This window comes from Rhinoraja longicauda, chromosome 17 (assembly GCF_053455715.1).
Source record: "Rhinoraja longicauda isolate Sanriku21f chromosome 17, sRhiLon1.1, whole genome shotgun sequence".
Classification (NCBI taxonomy): Eukaryota; Metazoa; Chordata; class Chondrichthyes; order Rajiformes; family Arhynchobatidae; genus Rhinoraja; species Rhinoraja longicauda.
In genome coordinates this window covers 45,599,507-45,620,762 of record NC_135969.1, presented here as the reverse complement: position 1 = coordinate 45,620,762, position 21,256 = coordinate 45,599,507, and the positions used below count along the sequence as shown (strand labels likewise).

Below are 21,256 nucleotides of genomic sequence, written 5' to 3'. Positions count from 1 at the left end.
GCCTCTAACGTGTCCAATCCCTTAATAATCTTATATGTTTCAATAAGATCCCCTCTCATCCTTCTAAATTCCAGTGTATACAAGCCTAGCTGCTCCAGTCTTTCAACATACGACAGTCCCGCCATTCCGGGAATTAACCTAGTAAACCTACGCTGCACACCCTCAATAGCAAGAATGTCCTTCCTCAAATTTGGAGACCAAAACTGCACACAGTACTCCAGGTGTGGTCTCACTAGGGCCCTGTACAACTACAGAAGGACCTCTTTGCTCCTATACTCAATATGCTCTGTACTGTACACCAGCTGCCTGACCCGCTGAGTTGCTCCAGCATTTTGTTTTTTGCTCTGGATTCCAGGGTCTGCAATTCCTTGTGTCTACATCTAATTTCTGCTCCACTGTGACTTCTGCCAGATCCAAGCCCTGTCTCCATGTCCCACTCCTGAAACTTCAGCTTCAAGTAACATTTCAGGTGAAACGTGTAATATTTAGTAGGTGATTGAGGAGACTGTGAATGTTGTGTAGGATGTTGTGTAAGGGTCTGAAGAAGGGTCTCGACCCGAAACATCACCCATTCCTTCTCTCCAAGATGCTGCCTGACCTGCTGAGTTACTCCCGCACTTTGTGATACCCCAGACTGTGAATGTTGGTAGACAAGTGGCAATGAATGGATAATCGAAATATTTTGATAGTTTAGTTTAGTTTAGTTTAGTTTAGAGATAGTGTGGAAACAGGCCCTTCGGCCCATCAGGTCCGCGCCGACCAGCGATCCCCGCACATTACCACTATCCTACACACGCTATGGAACAATTTACACATACACCAAGCCAATTAACCTATAAACCTGTACACCTTTGGAGTGTGGGAGGAAATTGAAGATCTCGGAGAAAACCCATGCAGGTCACGGGGAGAACGTACAAACTCCGTACAGACAGCACCCGTAGTCAGGATCGAACCCGGGTCTCTGGCGCTGCAAGCACTGTAAGGCAGCAACTCTACCACTGCACCACCGTGCTGCCCAGGCATTAATGAGTTGAACTAAAGGAAGATATATTACTTGTGCAGAACATCTTAGGATGTGAGTGTGGAAATTGCCACGGCTGTAGCAATGATATCCCAGTGTTGTATTCAGTGTGGATAGTGCCAAGGTGCCGGGCAGAAGCCACAGTGTTACAGCTCTTCAAAAAGGGAAGATGGAACTAATCGGGGCAATTACTGGCCAGTTAAACTGACATCTGTGGCACAGAAGATTTTAGAGTCTCTAATTAAGGATGAAATGACCGTGCTTCCTTCTCCTCCCCGCTCCTGTCTGGCAGAAGGTGCAGAAGCTTGAAAGTGCACACCGCCAGACTCAGCAACAGCTTCTTCCCCTCTGTTATCAGCCTTCTGAACGGCCCTTCCACAAGCTAGGGCACTGTCCGATTCACCTCTACCCCATTGTGGACATTGGACTTTGTCTGTGGAACTGATGCGCTACAATGCTGAGAACTATATACTGCACTCTGTATCTTCCCCTGTGCTCCACCTGTTAGACTTGAGTTTGACTTGATTGTATTAATGTAAAGCATTAACTGATCTGATCAGATAGCGTGCCTCCACCTCGCAGTGCGTTCCAGGCACCCACCACCCACTGCCTCCACCACCACCACTGGCAGCACGTTCCAGGCACCCACCACCTCCACCACCACCCCTGGCAGCGCGTTCCAGGCCCCCACCACCCACTGCCTCCACCACCACCCCTGGCAGCACGTTCCAGGCACCCACCACCCACTGCCTCCACCACCACCCCTGGCAGCACGTTCCAGGCACCCACCACCCACTGCCTCCACCACCACCCATGGCAGTGCGTTCCAGGCACCCACCACCCATTGCCTCCACCACCACCCCTGGCAGCACGTTCCAGGCACCCACCACCCTCTGTGTAAAACAACTGCCTGTGTAAGGCAGAGATGGACAAATTCTTGATTGAACGGGTGTCAAGGGTTATGGGGAGAAGGCAGGAAAATGGGATTAGGAGGCAGCGATCAGCCATGATTGAATGGCGGAGTGGACTCAATGGGCCAAATGGCCTAATTCTACTCCTATAACTTGTGAACTTGTGAAAACTTGCCCCGCAAATGATAGACAGATTCTTGATTAGTACGGGTGTCAGGTTATGGGGAGAAGGCAGGAGAATGGGGTTAGGAGGGAGAGAGAGATCAGCCATGATTGAATGGGGGAGTAGACTTGATGGGCTGAATGGCCTAATTCTGCTCCTATTCCTTCCGACCATACCTTGGTAAAGTTGGCCCCTCTCACCTTGACATTGACATGTTCCTGGGACAATGGTTCTGACTGTCCCCCCTATCCTCACCTCCCACCAATGTTTAGACACCTTCCACCAAGTCTCCCTCAGCCCCCGGCTTTCCAGAGAAACAATCTGTTTTCTGATTCCGTCTGCTCTCTTTGTTCAAGTCATGCAACCAGGAATTAACTTCCTTGCTTACAAATTGTGCAGAGTAGCAGTTTGGCAAAGAACAGTGTCTCCTTAATTCAAAAGTGACAGCACACAGATGCTGTTTTATTGTGACGTTATCTGAATATATTCACTCAGGCATTTGAAAATAAGCACTAAGTTATTTTTATGATCATGCATTTGAAGAACTGATTATTTGTCCAGTTGGGAAGTATCTTGCTTGGAACGTTGTTGAGTGGAGTAAATTGCATGGGTGCACCAGGCTTCTGTGCTCTGTGGCAGCTCTGTCTGCAACGTGTGATGGCCAACAGTTAACCTTGGATTATATTCACAAAATGCTGGAGTAACTCAGCAGGTCAGGCAGCATCTCGGGAGAGAAGGAATGGGTGACGTTTCGGGTCGAGACCCTTCTTCAGATTATACACTGGCTTCATCCCATCCCCCAGCTCCTTCTTTGCAAAGTGTAAAGATGACTTCAATTCCAGAGATTTAAAGCTCTATTTAGATTTAGATTAGATTAGATTAGAGATACAGCGCGGAAACAGGCCCTTCGGCCCACCGACTCCGTGCCGCCCAGCGATCCCTGCACACTAACACTATCCTACACACACTAGGGACAACGTACATACAAACCAAGCCAATTAACCTACAAACCTGCACGTCTTTGGAGTGTGGGAGGAAACCGAAGATCCCGGAGAAAACCCACGCAGGTCAGGGGGAGAACGTACAAACTCCGTACAGACAGCGCCCGTAGTCAGGATGGAACCAGGGTCTCTGGCACCGCAAGGCAGCAACTCTACCGCTGCGCCACAATGGCCACCCTTTCAAAGTCGGGATTCTGTGCTCGTAAACGTTTGTGTCCCAACGATTATTTTTTATCTGTTATCTACGATAAACATACTGGGGGGAAGTGATACAAGTCTTCCATCAACACCCGACATCAGATGTGTTGCTCAGATCATTAGGTATGGGTGATGCTGTGGTAGATGGCTTAGCATTTAAATGAGGAAATTAGAAAAGGTTCGACAAAAATATTTGAAGCTGTGGAAATATGTTGCTCCAGAATGAGTTCTTCCATGGCAGTGCAGGAAGGAAATGCAGATGCAGGCTTAAACAGAAGATAAGATACAAAGTGTTGGAGTAACTCAGCGGGACAGGCAGCGTCTCTGGAGAGAAGGTATGGGTGACGTTTCGGGTCGAGACCCTTCTTCAGACTGAGAGTCAGGGGAGAGGGAGACACAAATATATGGAAGGGTATGGTGCGGAAACACAGATCAAAGGGGACAATGCTAAGGAAATGTAGAATCATTCATTGTTAGCTGAGGGGAAGGTGACAACAAGGCAGACGAACAGTGATATTTATTCAGGATAGGACCCATAACGTCACCCATTCCATCTCTCCACAGATGCTGCCCGGCCCGCTGAGTTACTCCAGCACTCTGTGAAACGTCACCTGTCCATGTTCTCCACAGATGCTGCCTGACCCGCTGAGTTACTCCAGCACTCTGTGAAACGTCACCTATCCATGTTCTCCACAGATGCTGCCTGACCCGCTGAGTTACTCCAGCACTCTGTGCCTATCATCCGTTACAGTGTAACTTTGCAATAATATTTCACCACTAAACTGCCCGGCTGTGAATGCTTCGAATGAGAGATAGGTTTCGGTTTAGATTTATTACTGCCATGTGTACCAGCCAGTGTGAGGTGTGCTTTTGGAGTTTCACATTTGTTACTGTCGTGCTTGGATGCCAACTCTCTTGATCTTTTTTAAAGGAATTGTGTGTGCAGTTTTGGTCTCCAAATTTGAGGAAGGATATTCTTGCTATTGAGGGCGTGCAGCGTAGGTTTACTAGGTTAATTCCCGGAATGGCGGGACTGTCATATGTTAAAAGACTGGAGCGACTAGGCTTGTATATTCTGGAATTTAGAAGGACGAGAGGAGATCTTATTGAAACGTATAAGATTATTAAGGGGTTGGACACGTTAGAGGCAGGAAACATGTTCCCAATGTTGGTGGAGTCCAGAACAAGGGGCCACAGTTTAAGTTCTAAATCTGTGGAATTCTCTGCCACAGAAGGCAGTGGAGGCCAATTCTCTGAATGCATTCAAGAGAGAGCTGGATAGAGCTCCTTAAGGATAGCGGAGTCAGGGGGTATGGGGAGAAGGCAGGAACGGGGTACTGATTGAGAATGATCAGCCATGATCACATTGACTCGAAGGGCCGAATGGCCTCCTCCTGCACTTATTGTCTATTGTCTATTGAATTAAAAATGACTGACTTCTCAAACTATCTTTTCATCTTTTAGTAATAATCTGTTACAAGTTCCAATATTCCCAGTTACAGAGTTTTCACTAAATTAATACTAATTGTGAATTCTTGTTCTAAAACGACATTTTAATTTTTATACTGGACTAAAGATGAATTATATATTAATTGAAAAGCATATTTACACTTCAGGAAATTGAGAGCATATATTCGGGCAATTCATGAGGAATAGATCGGGTAGATGCACAGAGTCTCTTGCCCAGAGTAGGGGAATCGAGGACCAAAGGACATAGGTTCAAGGTGAAGGGGAAAAGATTTAATAGAAATCTGAGGGGTAACTTTTTCACACAGAGGGTGGTGGGTGTACGGAACGAGCTGCCAGAGGAGGTAGTTGAGGCTGGGACTATCCCAACGTTTAAGAAACAGTTAGACAGGTGCATGGATAGGACAGGTTTGGAGGGATATGGACCAAATGCAGGCAGGTGGGACTAGTGTAACTGGGACATGTTGGCCGGTGTGGGCAAGTTGGGCCGAAGGGCCTGTTTCCACACTGTATCACTCTGTGACTCCAAATAATAAATCAAAGACGTAACATTAAATATTTTTGTAAATGTGCATTTCTTCTGCTTAAATATAAGGTTGCAGTATTGATGTAATTAGACATTATATAATTAATGGGTACACTCCCACTTTAAATCAAAATTATAAACTAGTTGGCTGTTGTTAATGAATCATTTCCTGTGATAGTCTGCAAACAGGATCGAGTAGCAAGTGTTTAATATGTAAATCGCACAAAGATGTGAATGAACACGGGGTAGATGGTGCCAGGAATCGTTTCCTGCTAACGTTGGACTCCACACGAATGAGCTGTAATCACAGACGTCAGCCTCATCCCTCTGTGGTGTCAGACTAGGGTTGCCAACTGTCCCGTATTAGCCGGGACATCCCGTATAGTGGGCTAAATTGGTTGCCCCGTACGGGACCGCCCTTGTCCCGTATTAGGCCCTGGGGGTGCTGTAGGCCCGGACAGTGTAGGCCCGGACACTGTAGGCCCGGACACTGTAGGCCCGGACACTGTAGGCCCGGACACTGTAGGCCCGGACACTGTACGTCCGGACACTGTACGTCCGGACATTGTAGGTCCGGACACCGTAGGCCCGTACGCTGTAGGCCCGTACACTGTAGGCCAGTACGCTGTAGGCCCGTACGCTGTTGACCCGTACGCTGTTGACCCGTACGCTGTAGGCCCGTACGCTGTAGGCCCGTACGCTGTAGGCCCGTACGCTGCAGGCACGGACGCTGTTGACCCGTACGCTGTTGACCTGTACGCTGTAGGCCCGTACGCTGTAGGCCCGTACGCTGTTGGCCCGTACGCTGTTGGCCCGGACACTGTAGGCCCGGACGCTGTTGACCCGTACGCTGTTGACCCGTACGCTGTAGGCACGGACGCTGTAGGCCCGTACGCTGTTGGCCCGTACGCTGTAGGCACGGACACTGTTGACCCGTACGCTGTTGACCCGTACGCTGTAGGCCCGTACGCTGTTGGCCCGTACGCTGTAGGCCCGGACGCTGTAGGCCCGTACGCTGTTGGCCCGTACGCTGTAGGCCCGTACGCTGTTGGCCCGTACGCTGTAGGCCAGTTCGCTGTTGACCCGTACGCTGTTGGCCCGTACGCTGTTGACCCGTACGCTGTTGACCCGTACGCTGTTGGCCCGTACGCTGTAGGCCCGGACGCTGTAGGCCCGTACGCTGTTGACCCGTACGCTGTAGGCCAGTACGCTGTAGGCACGGACGCTGTTGGCCCGTACGCTGTAGGCCCGTACGCTGTAGGCCCTTTACGCTGTAGGCCAGTACACTGTAGGCCCGTATGCTGTAGGCCCGGACGCTGTAGGTCCGTACGCTGTAGGCCCGGACGCTGTAGGTCCGGACGGTGTAGATCCGGAGGCCCGGGCACCACCTAACGGAGGTTGCATAGCAGCCCACCTCCCGGCCCGGGCCACCGCCATTGGTGGAGCGGTGCACCTGGCCGCTGGCTGGGTGAGGTCACGCGGGGCGCGGAGCGGTGACGTCGTCTTGTCCGTTATTTGGGAGTGAGGAAGTTGGCAACCCTGTGTCAGACACATAACTGACCGCGCTAGTGTTCGGGCGGGCACGGTGGCGCAGCGGTAGAGTTGCTGCCTTACAGCGAATGCAGCGCCGGAGACCCGGGTTTGATCCCGACTACGGGTGCTGTCTGTACGGAGTTTGAACGTTCTCCCCGTGACCTGCATGGGTTTTCTCCAAGATCTCCGGTTTCTTCCCACACTCCAAAGACGTACAGGTTTGTAGGTTAATTGGCTTGGTGTGTGTGTAAATTGTCCCTAGTGTGTTATGGGTAGTGTTAATGTGTGGGGATCGCTGGTCGGCGCGGACTCGGTGGGCAGAAGGGCCTTTTTCCGTGCTGTATCTCTAAACTAAACTAAACTAAGTGGAACACCAAATGCCTAACCATGTTCTCCACAGATGCTGCCTGACCCGCTGAGTTACTCCAGCACTCTGTGAAACGTCACCTATCCATGTTCTCCACAGATGCTGCCTGACCCACTGAGTTACTCCAGCACTCTGTGAAACGTCACCTATCCATGTTCTCCACAGATGCTGCCTGACCCGCTGAGTTACTCCAGCATTCTAGGCTTTCTGCAGCATCCAGTGGCATCAATGCTGACAGGACTCTCTCTGGTTTAGTGAAGTTTAGAGGTACTGCTTGGAAACAGGCCCTTCGGCCCACCGAGTCCATGCCAACCAAACAAGAGATCTTGGCATCATGTTCAGCACAGACATTGTGGGCTATACTGTTCAATGTTCTAAGTTCTAAATTCTGTTTTTACAAGATCAAAATGATCAGGGAGATAAATGCTGATTGAAATGAAGATATATTTTTCGTCTTTTGAACACCAAGTAGAAGGGATTATTTTAAAGAAATATCTGGAGCAGTTTAGAATGGCTTTGATGTCTTCGAGCGTTTAATACATTCCATGATGAGGCGTGCTTTGGATTAATAGCTAAAATAATTAAATTTATAAGTAAATCATTGCAAAATAAACTGACAGAGTTGTAATTAATTTTGGTAGAGTAATAATCATAATATTGGAAAACAGCTGCTCGCCAGAAGGCTGATCCATTAACAAAGACATATGAATGGAAGTCCTCAGCTAAGTGTTAAGAAATATGGTGTCTTAATACAATAAATTAAAATTAGATCAGAGAATTCAATGGCAATACAGAGTGAAATGTGTGCTGTTATGCCATGTTAGGCTTGTAGATCGGTGTTGACTACAGGAAATCGGCAAAACACAGTGCTGGAGGAACTCAGCGGGTCAGGTAGCATCTGTGGAGGCGAATGGCAGACAATGTTTCGGGTCGGGACCCTTCTTCTGACCGGCAAAAGTCGCCTGGCCAATCCCCTCATAGAAGTTGCCTAACTTGCCGAGTTCACCCAGTACTTTGTGTTTTCATCAGTTCATACGTTCTTGGAGCAGAATGAGGCCATTCGGCCCATCTAGTCTACTCCACCATTCAATCGTGGCTGATCTATCTCTCCCTCCTAACCCCATTCTCCTGCCTTCTCCCCATAACCCCTGACACCCGTACTGACCCCTGACACCCGCACTGACCCCTGACACCCGCACTGACCCCTGACACCCGCACTGACCCCTGACACCCGCACTGACCCCTGACACCCGTACTGATCACGATTCCAGCATCTGCAGCCTCTCGTGTCTCCATTTTACAGTAGGATATTTTTGTTTTTCTACTCTGAGTGGTATACACATAGAAACATAGAAAATAGGTGCAGGAGGAGACCATTTGGCCCTTCGAGCTAGCACCGCAAATTCACTATGATCATGGCTGATCATCCACAATCAGTAACCCGTGCCTGCCTTCTCCCCATATCCCTTGATTCCACTAGCTCTTAGAGCTCGATCTAACTCTCTTTTAAATGCACCTGAGTTTTACGGGTTTAGCAAGGTGCAATATTCCTTGATAAACTGTTTATGTTACAGGTCAGTGTTTTATGTGATGTCTAATTTTATTCTGAACATGTTGATCAAAATGGTCTGGTGATGGAACAGTAGAATCATTGGTAGGAAAAAACTGCAGATGATGGTTCAAATCGAAGACAGACACAAAATGCTGGAGTAACTCAGCAGGACAGGCAGCATCTCTGGAGAGAAGGAATGGGTGACGTTTCGTGTCGAGACCCTTCTTCAGACTCATTGGGTCACATGGCACGGAAACAGGCTCTTCGGCCCAACTGGTCCATGCAGATCAATCTGTCCCATGCAGGGCATTCCCAAGTAGGTTAGATTACTTTATTATTGTCACTTGTGCCAAGGAATAGTGAAAAGCTGTTGTTTCCATGCTATCCGGTCAAAACGAAACAACTGTAGAGTCATAGAGTGATACAGCGTGGAAACAGGCCCTTCGGCCCACACCGCCCAACATGTCCCACCTGCCTGCGCTTGGTCCATATCCCCCCAAACCTGTCCAATCCATGTAGGACAATCAAGCTGCCCATAGAGAGTACAACGTGTAGTGCAAAGATATCACATTGAAGTCTGATTTAGTCTGCTTAAAGAACGTTTAAATGTCTCCAAAGAGATAGATGGGAGATCATAAGTTCACAAGTTCATGTGATAGGTGTATAATTAGGCCATTCAGCCCATCAAGACTACTCTGCCATTCAATCATGGCTGATCTATCTCTCTCTCCTAACCCCATTCTCCTGCCTTCTCCCCATAACCCCTGACGACTGCACTAATCACGAATCTCTCTATCTTTGCCTTAAATATATCTGGACCGCACTGTCCAGCTTTGGCCCATTTCCCTCTGAACCTTGTCAGAAGAAACGTCACCTATTCCTTCTCTCCACAGATGCTGCCTGTCCCGCTGAGTTACTCCAGCACTCTGTGTCTATCTTCCCTCTAAACTTTTCCAGTCCGTGTGCCTGTCCAAGTGTCTTTTTAATGTTGCGATGGTGAACCTGGAATGCGAGGATGAATGAATGAATGAATGAATGAATGAATGAATGAATGAATAAGTTTATTGGCCAAGTATGCATATACAAGGAATGTGCCTTGGTGCTCCGCTCACAAATGACAACACAAACATACAGTTAACAATTAAGAATAAAGCATAAACACATCAAAACAATAAGGATATATATCTGAACATGAGCATGCAGCATCCCAGCGTAATCTCTGCATGATTAGTTGTATGTGTGCGTGTGCGTGTGTGTGTACGTGTGCGTGCGTGCGTGTGTGCGTGTGTGTGTTCATGAATGGAGATTTACTGCCATCTGGTGGCTTGGTACAGTTTGTGTATTTACCCCAAAAAACAAATGTACAGAGAGCAAATGGCCCAAAGTGCTGGAGTAACTCAGCAGGTCAGGCTACATCTTCAGAAGAAGGGTCCTGACCTGAAACGTCACCTATCCATGTCCTCCAGAGATGCTGCCTGACCCGCTGAGTTACTCCAGCACTCTGTGAAACGTCAACTATCCATGTTCTCCAGAGATGCTGCCTGACCCGCTGAGTTACTCCAGCACTCTGTGAAACGTCAACTATCCTTGCTCTCCAGAGATGCTGCCTAACCTGCTGAGTTACTCCAGCACTCTGTATCTTCTTGTTTATCAAACAGCATCTGCAGTTTAGTTTCGTTTATTATTGTCACGTGTTTCGAGGTACAGTGAAAAGCTTTTTTGTTCCATGCTATCTAGTCTGCGGAAAAACGATGCAATTAGTTTATTTTAGAAATATACATGATTACATTCAAGCCGTCCACAGTGTACAAATACAGGATGAAAGGGAAAAACGTTTAGTGATCTGAGACGAGTTTCAGAAGATCACTGCTGAAGTAATAAATGTTGCTGCAGGAGAAGAGATTTCAGAGTGTGGGCCAATTGTAATATGTAATTGTAGATCTGTTCCTGTGGCTAGCACGCAAATAGTCACCTGGGTTGGAAGCAGAGACTGCAAGCAGATGACTGCACTGAATTGTATTAAACTCTAGGTGCAGTGTGGACCAACAAAGATTTTAATCGAGGGCCCCCGTTGCAATATTCACGGTCAATAGACAATAGACAATAGGTGCAGGAGGAGGCCATTCGGCCCTTCGAGCCAGCACCGCCATTCAATGTGATCATGGCTGATCATCCACAATCAGTACCGCGTTCCTGCCTTCTCCCCATACCCCCTGACTCCGCTATCCTTAAGAGCTCTATCTAGCTCTCTCTTGAAAGCATCCAGAGAATCGGCCTCCACTGCCTTCTGAGGCAGAGAATTCCACAGATTTACATCTCTCTGAGTGAAAAAGTTTTTCCTCATCTCCGTTCTAAAGAGCAGGTGGATTATTGGAGCATGCAAGGTAACGGTGTGGGAATGGGAAGAGTAGAATATGTTTTACTGATGGGTCCACAATGGTGAATCTGGAGCTCAGGAAAGGTAGTGTGGACTACTGGGTAATGGATGAGAGAGAGTCAAGTGTCCTCCAGGCATTTTGTGCCCAGGCTGCTGCAGGGTCTCCAGCAGTGAGTGGTCTAACTGAGCTCCAGGCTGCTGCAGGGCCTCCAGCAGTGAGTGGTCTAACTGAGCCCCATGCTGCAGTGGGGCCTCCAGCAGTGAGCGGTCTAACCGAGCCCCAGGCTGCTGCAGGGCCTCCAGCAGGGCCCAGTCTAACTGAGCCCCAGGCTGCTGCAGATTTAATAGGAACCTAAGGATAAGCTTTTTCACACAAAGGGTGGTGGGTGGGTGGAATGAGCTGCCAGAGGAGGTAGTTGAGGCAGGTAGTTGATGCATAACGTTTAAAAGACATTGAGTCAGGTTTGAATAGGTTTAAGTTTATTGGCCAAGTATTCACATACAAGGAATGTGCCTTCATTCTCCGCTCACAGATGACAACACAAACATACAGTTAACAATTAAGAATAAAGCATAAACACATCAGAACAATAAGGATACAACATTATGGTCTAAACATGTGGGTGAAAATAAACCAGAGCAAACAAGAGACTACAGACTTTGGTTATTGAGTAGAACTATCGCTCGTGGAAAAAAAAGCTGTTTTTATGTCTGGCTGTGGCTGCTTTGACAGTCCGGAGTCGCCTTCCAGAGGGAAGTGCTTCGAAGAGTTTGTGGCCAGGGTGAGAGGGGTCAGAGATGATCTTGCCCACTCACTTCCTGGCCCTTGCAGTGTACAGTTCATCAATGGGGGGAAGGTTGCAGCCAACAACCTTCTCAGCTGTGCGAACGATCCGTTGCAGCCTCCGGATGTGATGCTTGGTGGCTGAGCCAAACCAGACCATGATGGAGAAGGTGAGGATGGACTCAATGATAGCAGTATAGAATTGGGCCATCATTGCCTGTGGCAGATTGTGTTTATTGCCGCAGGAAGTACATCCTCTGTTGGGCCTTTTTGACTGTGGAGTCGATGGTGGCCCCCCATTTAAGGTCCCTGGAGATGATGGTTCCAAGGAACTTAAATGACTCCACAGATGTGACTGTGGTGTTGTTGATGGTGAGTGGGGGGAGGGGAGGGGGATCTCTTGGAAAGTCTACAATTAGTTCCACTGTCTTGAGAGCATTGAGCTCCAGGTTGTTGCGATGGCACCAGGACGCCAGCTGTGTCACTTCCCATCTGTAGGCAGATTCCTCCCCATCCTGGATCAGTCCAATCAGGGTAGTGTCATCCGCAAACTTGAGGAGCTTGACAGAGGAGTCTGTGGAGGTGCAGTCGTTGGTGTAGAGAGAGTAAAGGAGAGGGGAGAGTATGCAGCCTTGCGGTGCTCCTATGCTGAGGGTCTGCGGGTCCGAGATGTGCTTTCCCAGCCTCACATGTTGCTTCCTGGTACATGAATAGGACAGGTTTGGAGGGATGTGGGCCAAATGCGAGCAGGTGGGACTAGTGTAGATAGGGCATGTTGGCCGGTGTGGACAAGTTGGGCCGAAGGGCCTGTTTACACACTGTAACACTCTTTGACTCTATATCTCATTAATCATTATGTTGTATCCATTTAATCCAACACACAGGTGGAAGAAGTAAAGCATGCACATCACATTTGATTAATGGTGATCTAATGTTTTATTTGAAGTATGAAGAAGGAAAAAGGAGGATGAAGCCGAGCTACAAGAATGTCGACCTGTCTGAACTGGAATGGGCAGATGTGGATAACGTTGTAAGTGTCCATGTTGTCTGCATGTTTGTTTAAGTTGCAGGACAGCATTGGTGTCTAGCTTTGTGTTGATCGTAGATGGACACATAAAGCTGGAGCAACTCAGCGGGTCAGGCAGCATCTCTGGAGAGAAGGATTGGGTGACGTTTCGGGTCGAGACCCTTCTTCAGACTTACACTGAAGATAGACACACTTCCAAAGTTGTTGGAAGCATTTGTGAAGCAAATAGGAACGGTCATTTTTGTATTGAGTCCTTTTTTCAACAATAACCAGAGATGTACAAGCAGAAGCCAGAACTACTTTCCTATCAAAGGCACACACAAGTAAATAGTGAGAATGATGTGGAAAATCAGTTGGATACCTCGACCCCAAACTCACCCACAAAGCCTAACACTGGCTGGGATAAGGCAGGGCTAGAAGGGAATGTCCTGACCATATCTGTTTCTCTGGGGATTCGTATCTAACGTACATGCAAAACACTTTAACTCCCCCTGCCATTGTTACATGTGACAATAAACATTCCCACACAGACCTTTCTGTCCTGGGTCTCCTCCATTGTCAGAGTGAGGCTAAACGCTAATTGGAGGAACAGCATCTCATATTTCACTTGGGCAGCTCACAGCCCAGTGGTGTGAACATTGATTTCTCTCACTTCAGGTAGCCCCGGCATTCCCTCTCTCTCTATCTCTCCCCCACCCAAGTTGTAGCAGCTTCCACATTGTCTTGTTCAGTCTCGTTGTCTGTACCTGTTCTCACCAAGGCCACAGCTAACAATGACCTATTTCCTTTATCATTGTTACTTTTTTTCTTATCTTTCAATCATTTGTTGTATATCTCTCCACATCAATTTCTAGATCTCTCATTTCCCTCTCCCCTGACTCTCAGTCTGAAGAAGGGTCTCGTCCCCCGAAATGTCACCTATTGCTTCTCTCCAGAGATGCTATCTGACCCGCTGAGTTACTCTAGCTTTTTGTGTCTAACTTCTGCAGTTTACAAGCTCACAGGTTATAGGAGTAGAATTAGGCCATTCGGTCCATCGAGTCTACTCCGCCATTCAATCATGGCTGATCTCTGCCGCCTAATTCCTTTTTCCTGCCTTCTCCCCATAATCCTTGACACCCGTTCTAATCAAGACTATGTGTATCTCTTCCTTAAAAATATCCACTGACTTGGCCTCCACAGCCCTCTGTGGCAATGAGTTCCACAGATTAACTACCCTCTGACTAAAGAAGTTCCTCCTCACCTCTTTTCTAAAAGAGCGCCCTTTAATTCTGAGGCTGTGCCCTCTGGTCCTAGACTCTCCCACCAGTGGGAACATCCTCTCCACATCCACTCTATCCAGGCCTTTCATTATTCTGTGAGTTTCAATGAGGTCCCCACTCAACCTTCTAAACTCCAGCGAGTACAGGCCCAGTGCTGTCAAACGCTCATCATGTGCTAACCCACTCATTCCTGGGATCATTCTAATAAACCTCCTCTGGACCCTCTCCAGAGCCAGCACATCCTTCCTACAGTTCCTTCCTACACAAACACATAAACCTTCCAGCCCCCAACTCAGTACAAAAGCTGACTGCCACGTGATGTACAATATAAAATCATAGAAACTTAGATGGAAACATAGAAAATAGGTGCAGGAGGAGGCCATTTGGCCCTTCGAGCCAGCACCGCCATTCATTGTGATCATGGCTGATCATCCTCAATCAGTAACCCGTGCCTGCCTTCTCCCCACATCCCTTGATTCCACTAGCCGCTAGAGCTCTATCTAACTCTCTTTTAAATTCATTCAGTGAATCGGCCTCCACTGCCTTCTGTGGCAGAGAATTCCACAAATTCACCGCTCTCTGGGTTTTTTCTCACCTCAGTTTTAATGGCCTCCCCTTTATTCTTAGACTGTGGCCCCTGGTTCTGTACTCCCCCAACATTGGGAACATTTTTCCTGCATCTAGCAGAAAAACTGAAAACTATCTCACTGGTTGTAAAACACTTTGAGTTGGACACCTAAAGACTTTGTATATATTCCAGTCTGGGTATTTGTTTTTATTGATTTTATTCTTCTGTAGATTTACGCTGAGTTGAAGATTGTGTCCAGTTGTTCTCTGATTCACCAGCGGATAAAATTGTTTCCTTGCCTGGTCCTTCACATATTGATTCCGTTCTGCGTTTGTATTCCTTGATTAGATCTGCTGCAGCTTTTCAAAGACCAAGGCATTGAAGCCAAATTTACAAATCCAATCAACGTACTTGAACTGTTTATCCCCTTCATTATTCTGGTTCATCAGCGTTGAAGGTTTTTCAAAGCATTCCAGAGATGTGGCGCACAAACTGAATCAAACTCCAACTGGAGTCTAATCACGGTTCTGTTTAAATGAAACATCACTTTCTCGTTTCTGAATTCCACCGAGCTACGTCTATGGTCCCAAGTTTTTATTAAGTTTTGAGTTTTAGTTTTAGAATCACAGCCCGGCAATAGGTCCTTCTGCCCACCGAGTCCACACCGACCAGCGATCCCTGCACACTAACACTGTCCTAGATACACGAGGGCAATTTACATTTGAAGGAATGGGTGATGTTTCGGGTCGGGACACTTCTTCAGCCTCTGTGGCAACTAGGTTTGCCAACTTCCTCACTCCCAATTACGGGACAAGGTGACTTCACCGCCCCGCGCCCCATGTGACCTCACCCAGCCAGCGGCCACGTGCTCCCTGCCAGGGCGGCCGCCATCGGTGAAGCGGGAGCACGTGGCCGCTGGCTGGGTGAGGTCACGTGGGGCGCGGGGCGGTGACGTCACCCTTTGTCCCTTATTTAGGTGTGAGGAAGTTGGCAACCCTACTAACACGGGACAAGGGCGGTCCCGTACGGGACAAACTAATTTAGCCCAAAATATGGGATGTCCCGGCTAATACGGGACAGTTGGCAACCCTAGTGGCAACAGTTGCCGAGGTGCTGTGAGAATATTAATACTTTGCTCTGTTTCACAGCTGCGTAATGATATGGTCAGCAGGAACACCGGGAAGTTCTCAATGGAGGTGAAGAAGATGGTGGAGAAAGGGGTAAGGTGTTTCACCCTCTCGCACTAAACCAAAACCAACCTTGTACCAAACTGTGTAGGAAGGAACTGCAGATGCCGATAACCGAAGATAGAGTAACTCAGCGGGACAGGCAGCGTCTCTGGAGAAAAGACCTTTTTTGGTCGAGACCCTTAGCTTACTTTAGTTTAGAGATACAGCGCGGAAACAGGCCCTTTCAGCCCACCGGGTCAGCGCCGACCAGCGATCCCCGCACATTAACACTATCCTACACCCACTAGGGACAATTTTTTTTCTTTTTTACATTTACCGAGCCAATTAACCTACAAACCTGCACGTCTTTGGAGTGTGGGAGGAAACCGAAGATCTCGGAGAAAACCCACGCAGGTCACGGGGACAATAGACAATAGACAATAGACAATAGGTGCAGGAGTAGGCCATTCAGCCCTTCGAGCCAGCACCGCCATTCAATGCGATCATGGCTGATCACTCTCAATCAGTACCCCGTTCCTGCCTTCTCCCCATACCCCCTCACTCCGCTATCCCCAAGAGCTCTATCCAGCTCTCTCTTGAAAGCATCCAACAAACTGGCCTCCACTGCCTTCTGAGGCAGAGAATTCCACACCTTCACCACTCTCTGACTGAAAAAGTTCTTCCTCATCTCCGTTCTAAATGGCCTACCCCTTATTCTTAAACTGTGGCCCCTTGTTCTGGACTCCCCCAACATTGGGAACATGTTTCCTGCCTCTAATGTGTCCAATCCCCTAATTATCTTATATGTTTCAATAAGATCCCCCCTCATCCTTCTAAATTCCAGTGTATACAAGCCCAATCGCTCCAGCCTTTCAACATACGACAGTCCCGCCATTCCAAAAGGGGAGAACGTACAAACTCCGTACAGACAGCGCCCGTAGTCGGGATGGAACCCGTGTCTCCGGCGCTGCATTCGCTGTAAGGCAGCAACTCTACCACCGTGCCGCCCTTCTTCAGACCCAAGGGTCTCGACCCGAAACGTCACCCATCGCTTCTCTGCAGAGATGCTGCCTGACCCGCTGAGTTACTCCAGCTTTTTGTGACTTGTACCAGACTGTTCTGTAATTATACTAATGAGGTACTAAAGGGATAAGGTGTTTCTCCCTCTCACACTAAACAAAAACAACCTAGTTCCGAACTGTCCTGTAATTATACTAACGAGTCGCCTGATAATTTTAGAGAATTTATTTTTGAGATAAAGTCCAGTAAAGTCCGATCAAAGAGAGTCCGAGGGTCTCCAATGTGGTAGATAGTAGCTCAGGACTGTTCTCTAGTTGTTGGTAGGTTGGTTCAGTTTCAGTTTATTGTACAGTGGTACAGTGAAAGGTTTTGTTGCGTGCTAACCAGTCATCGGAAAGACAACACATGATTACAGTCGAGCCATTCGCAGTGTAAGATCATAAGGTCATGTGATGAATGAATGAATGAGTGAATAAGTTTATTGGCCAAGTATGTGCATATACAAGGAATGTGCCTTAGGCCATTCGGCCAGAATTAGGCCATTTGGCCCATCAAGCCTACGCCGCCATTCCAATCATGGCTGATCTATCTCTGCCTCTCAACCCCATTCTCCTACCTTCTCCCCATAACCCCTGACACCCGCACTAATCAAGAATCTATCTATCTCTGCCTGAAATATATCCGCTGACTTGGCCTCCACAGCCGTCTGTGTGCAGATACATGACAGTGTTTAGTATTCAGTTGCCTGCTAGCAGTGGGAGTTGCATGATTTATGGAGAGACTGGCCCACACTGAGACCTGCTCCACCCCCAGTAATGTGTCTGCCTCTCCTGCTGTATTTCCCTCTCAGAATCGAGTCCTTGTGATGACAAATGACTACTATTACACCGACATCAAAGGCACGCCATTTAGGTAAGTTTTCATCATTTTCCCTGCTTCCTCAGCTTTGTTAGAGTTGAGCTGAGAGGTTGGTTGATGCCCACGTGTAATCCCTCTGCCCTTCTGTCTGCAGTCTAGGTGTGGCTCTGTCCAGAGGTCACGGGAAGTACTTCCTACAGGGAAATGTCACGCTGGAAGAAGGTATGGCCAAAGCTGTGACACAATGCTGCAAGGATGAGCAGAAATACAAGCCCAGTCTATGAGGAAAGATTGGAAAGACTGGGCGTGTTCACTGGAATTTAGACGGATGAGAGGGGGTCTTATAGAGACGTATACAATTATGAAAGGACTGGACAAGCTAGATGCAGGAAAAATGTTCCCAATTTTGGGCGAATCCAGAACCAGGGGCCACAGTCTAAGAATAAAGGGGAGGCCATTTAAAACTGAGGTGAGAAACAACTTGTTCACCCAGAGTTGTGAATTTGTGGAATTCTCTGCCACAGAGGGCAGTGGAGGCCGATTCATTGGATGAATTTAAAAGAGAGTTAGATAGAGCTCTAGGGGCTAGTGGAATCAAGGGATATGGGGAGAAAGCAGGAACGGGGTACTGATTGTGGATGATCAGCCATGATCACATTGAATGGCGGTGTTGGCTCGAAGGGCCGAATGGCCTCCTCCTGCACCTATTGTCTATGTTTCTACGTTATGAAGGGATGGTTAAAGCTATGATGTAATGCCAGAAGCATGAGCAGCAAAGTTCCAGCAGATTAGAGAGTGCAAGGCTCATCATGATGCAGGAAATAGGGTTACTTTAATTTAATGTGTACATGTGATGCTTCAAAATAAACATGGCAGTTGTGTCAAACATCCCTTGGTCCCAGTGATTCCCTGTGGAATTATCTGCCTCAGAAGGCAGTGGAGGCCAACTCTCTGGATGTTTTCAAGAGAGAGTTAGATAGAGCTCTTAAGGATAGCAGAGTCAGGGGGTATGGGGAGAAGGCAGGAACGGGGTATTGATTGTGGATGATCAGCCATGATCACATTGAATGGTGGTGCTGGCTTGAAGGACCGAATGGCCTACTCCTGCACCTATTGTCTATTGTCTATTGTCTATTGAGTCACAGGTAATGGATCAGGCGGGTTCTGATGGCCCCTCTGATTTTTCTTTCCAACAAAGTAAATAACAAATAAATTGATCCAGGTTATAAACAGGCTACTGAGGTATTAACACCTAGTTTTGCCATTGATATTTGGCTCAGAGTGTCAATGTGGTTTCTGCATGACTTACATGATTTATAGATAAACATAAACAGACTTGTATGAAATTAAAATTAGTGGTTTAATGGGAAATCAAAATCAGTGGTTTAATAGAGAATTAAAATCAGTCATTTAATAAGAAATTAAAATCAGTGGTTTAATAGAGAATTAAAATCAGACATTTAATAAGAAATTAAAATCAGTGGTTTAATGAGGAATTAAAATCAGTCATTTAATAAGAAATTAAAATCAGTGGTTTAATGAGGAATTAAAATCAGTCATTTAATAAGAAATTAAAATCAGTGGTTTAATGAGGAATTAAATTCAGTCATTTAATAAGAAATTAAAATCAGTGGTTTAATGAGGAATTAAAATCAGTCATTTAATAAGAAATTAAAATCAGTGGTTTAATTTCCTATTTGCTGGGCGATCCAGTTTCAGCACAATCTGTGTTGGTTCAGAATTATAGTCAGAAATTTTCCTCAAAAATCTCAATCAAGAAAACAGCATATTGTGTTCTATCTCTAAAGTTATTTGCACAAAGTGTTAAATGCTGTTTTGTGTTTTCATGGTTCTGACTAATAATGCCAAAGTACCTGCAACCTCACATGCTCATGAATGTGGGGGCTAGGACAGGCCATTCGGCCCTTCATGTCTGCTCTACCATTCAATAAAATGGCGACTGATCTTTGACCTCAGCACCACTAGCTTTGCACTAACTGCATTTCTTCATTCCATTAATATCCCAATATCCTCTGCCATTGGCCTTGAACATGTTGAACTACTGAGCCAATGCAACTCTCTATGACCACGTTTTAACCCAGACTCATTACCACAGCCACCTGTGGTTTCTTGGTGCTTGCCTGGGCCTTCATCTACTGCCCAGGGGCTTCCAACTCCAGTTCGCCGACTAGATCCACTGACCTGATGAAATATTACTGATTGTATGCCTCGTTCTCACCTTCTCCTCAGCAAACAATGAACCATTCTGCATCCTCCTTGATCATCGTCCCCTTTGATCTGTGTTTTCACATCTTACCCTTCCATATCCCCTGACTCTCAGTCTAAAGAAGGGTCCCAACATGAAACATCACCCATTCCTTCTCTCCAGAGATGCTGCCTGACCCGCTGAGTTACTCCAGCACTCTGTGAAACGTCACCTATCCCTGTTCTCCAGAGATGCTGCCTGACCCGCTGAGTTACTCCGGCACTTTGTGTCGATCTTGGGTGGTGACATTTCCTCTTATATAGAAACATAGATAATAGGTGCAGGTGTAGGCCATTCGGCCCTTCGAGCCAGCACTGCCATTCACTATGATCATGGCTGATCATCCAAAATCAGTACCCCGTTCTTGCTTTCTCCCCATATCCCTTGATTCCGTTAGCCCTAAGAGTTAAATCTAACTCTCTCTTGAAAACATCCAGTGAATTGGCCTCCACTGCCTTCTGTGGCAGAGAATTCCACAAATTCACAACTCTCTGAGTGAAAAAAATCTTCCTTATCTCAGTCCTAAATGGCCGACCCCTTATTCTACGAATGATTACATTCATACCAGCAGGTTTTAATTACAATTCCTTTTAGAAGATGAGCCACAAACTGAATGTCAGATTAAACGCACGTCTATGTAAAAAACAGATCGACAAGGTGACATTCCAGAGTTCATACGTTGGAACATTTCTGCTTCACTCAGCAACCTTCAACAACATAGTCAGTTCCAAACAGGCCTTATGTTACAGCTGCTCATTGGTAGCTGGGCTTCTAGAAATCAATTTGACAAATTTATTGCGGGATTGATTGCAGTTTGAGAGACATGTAATTTGCCTGGTATGGGTCAAGCATTTTTAAAACCTATGTCTGTATAACATGGTAAGTGACCAGCAAACCAGCAGAAAATGCCATCTCAATGAATCCAATCCTGTGGTCACGGTTGAACCAATACTGTGCTCAGAGAAATTCCAGAGAGGATTTTACTCAAGGTGATAAAGAATTCTAATAAATAATTGCTGTTTCATATCTTAAATATTATTGACTGTAATAATGTAGAAACAAAGAACTTCAGATGCTGGTTTATATCAGAGTCATTTATTAGTTTTAAAACTGGGAAGCTAATGGCAATTAATAGTGGAAGCTAATTCCAGGGGCAGGAAATGGTGTGAATATTGGTGTTGCAGTT

The 21,256-nt window shown here is 46.9% G+C and overlaps 1 protein-coding gene across 1 annotated transcript in view; it reads left to right on the top strand.

Moving 5' to 3' along the window:
• The window catches only part of cacna2d3a (calcium channel, voltage-dependent, alpha 2/delta subunit 3a), a 337,954-nt gene that overhangs the window by 183,929 nt on the left and 132,769 nt on the right, over positions 1-21,256 (top strand). Inside the window, exons 16-19 of the mRNA XM_078414636.1 lie at positions 12,847-12,930; positions 15,906-15,977; positions 17,797-17,858; positions 17,959-18,026. Of these exons, the coding sequence (XP_078270762.1) occupies positions 12,847-12,930; positions 15,906-15,977; positions 17,797-17,858; positions 17,959-18,026 (286 nt within the window). The remainder of the gene's footprint in view (positions 1-12,846; positions 12,931-15,905; positions 15,978-17,796; positions 17,859-17,958; positions 18,027-21,256) is intronic.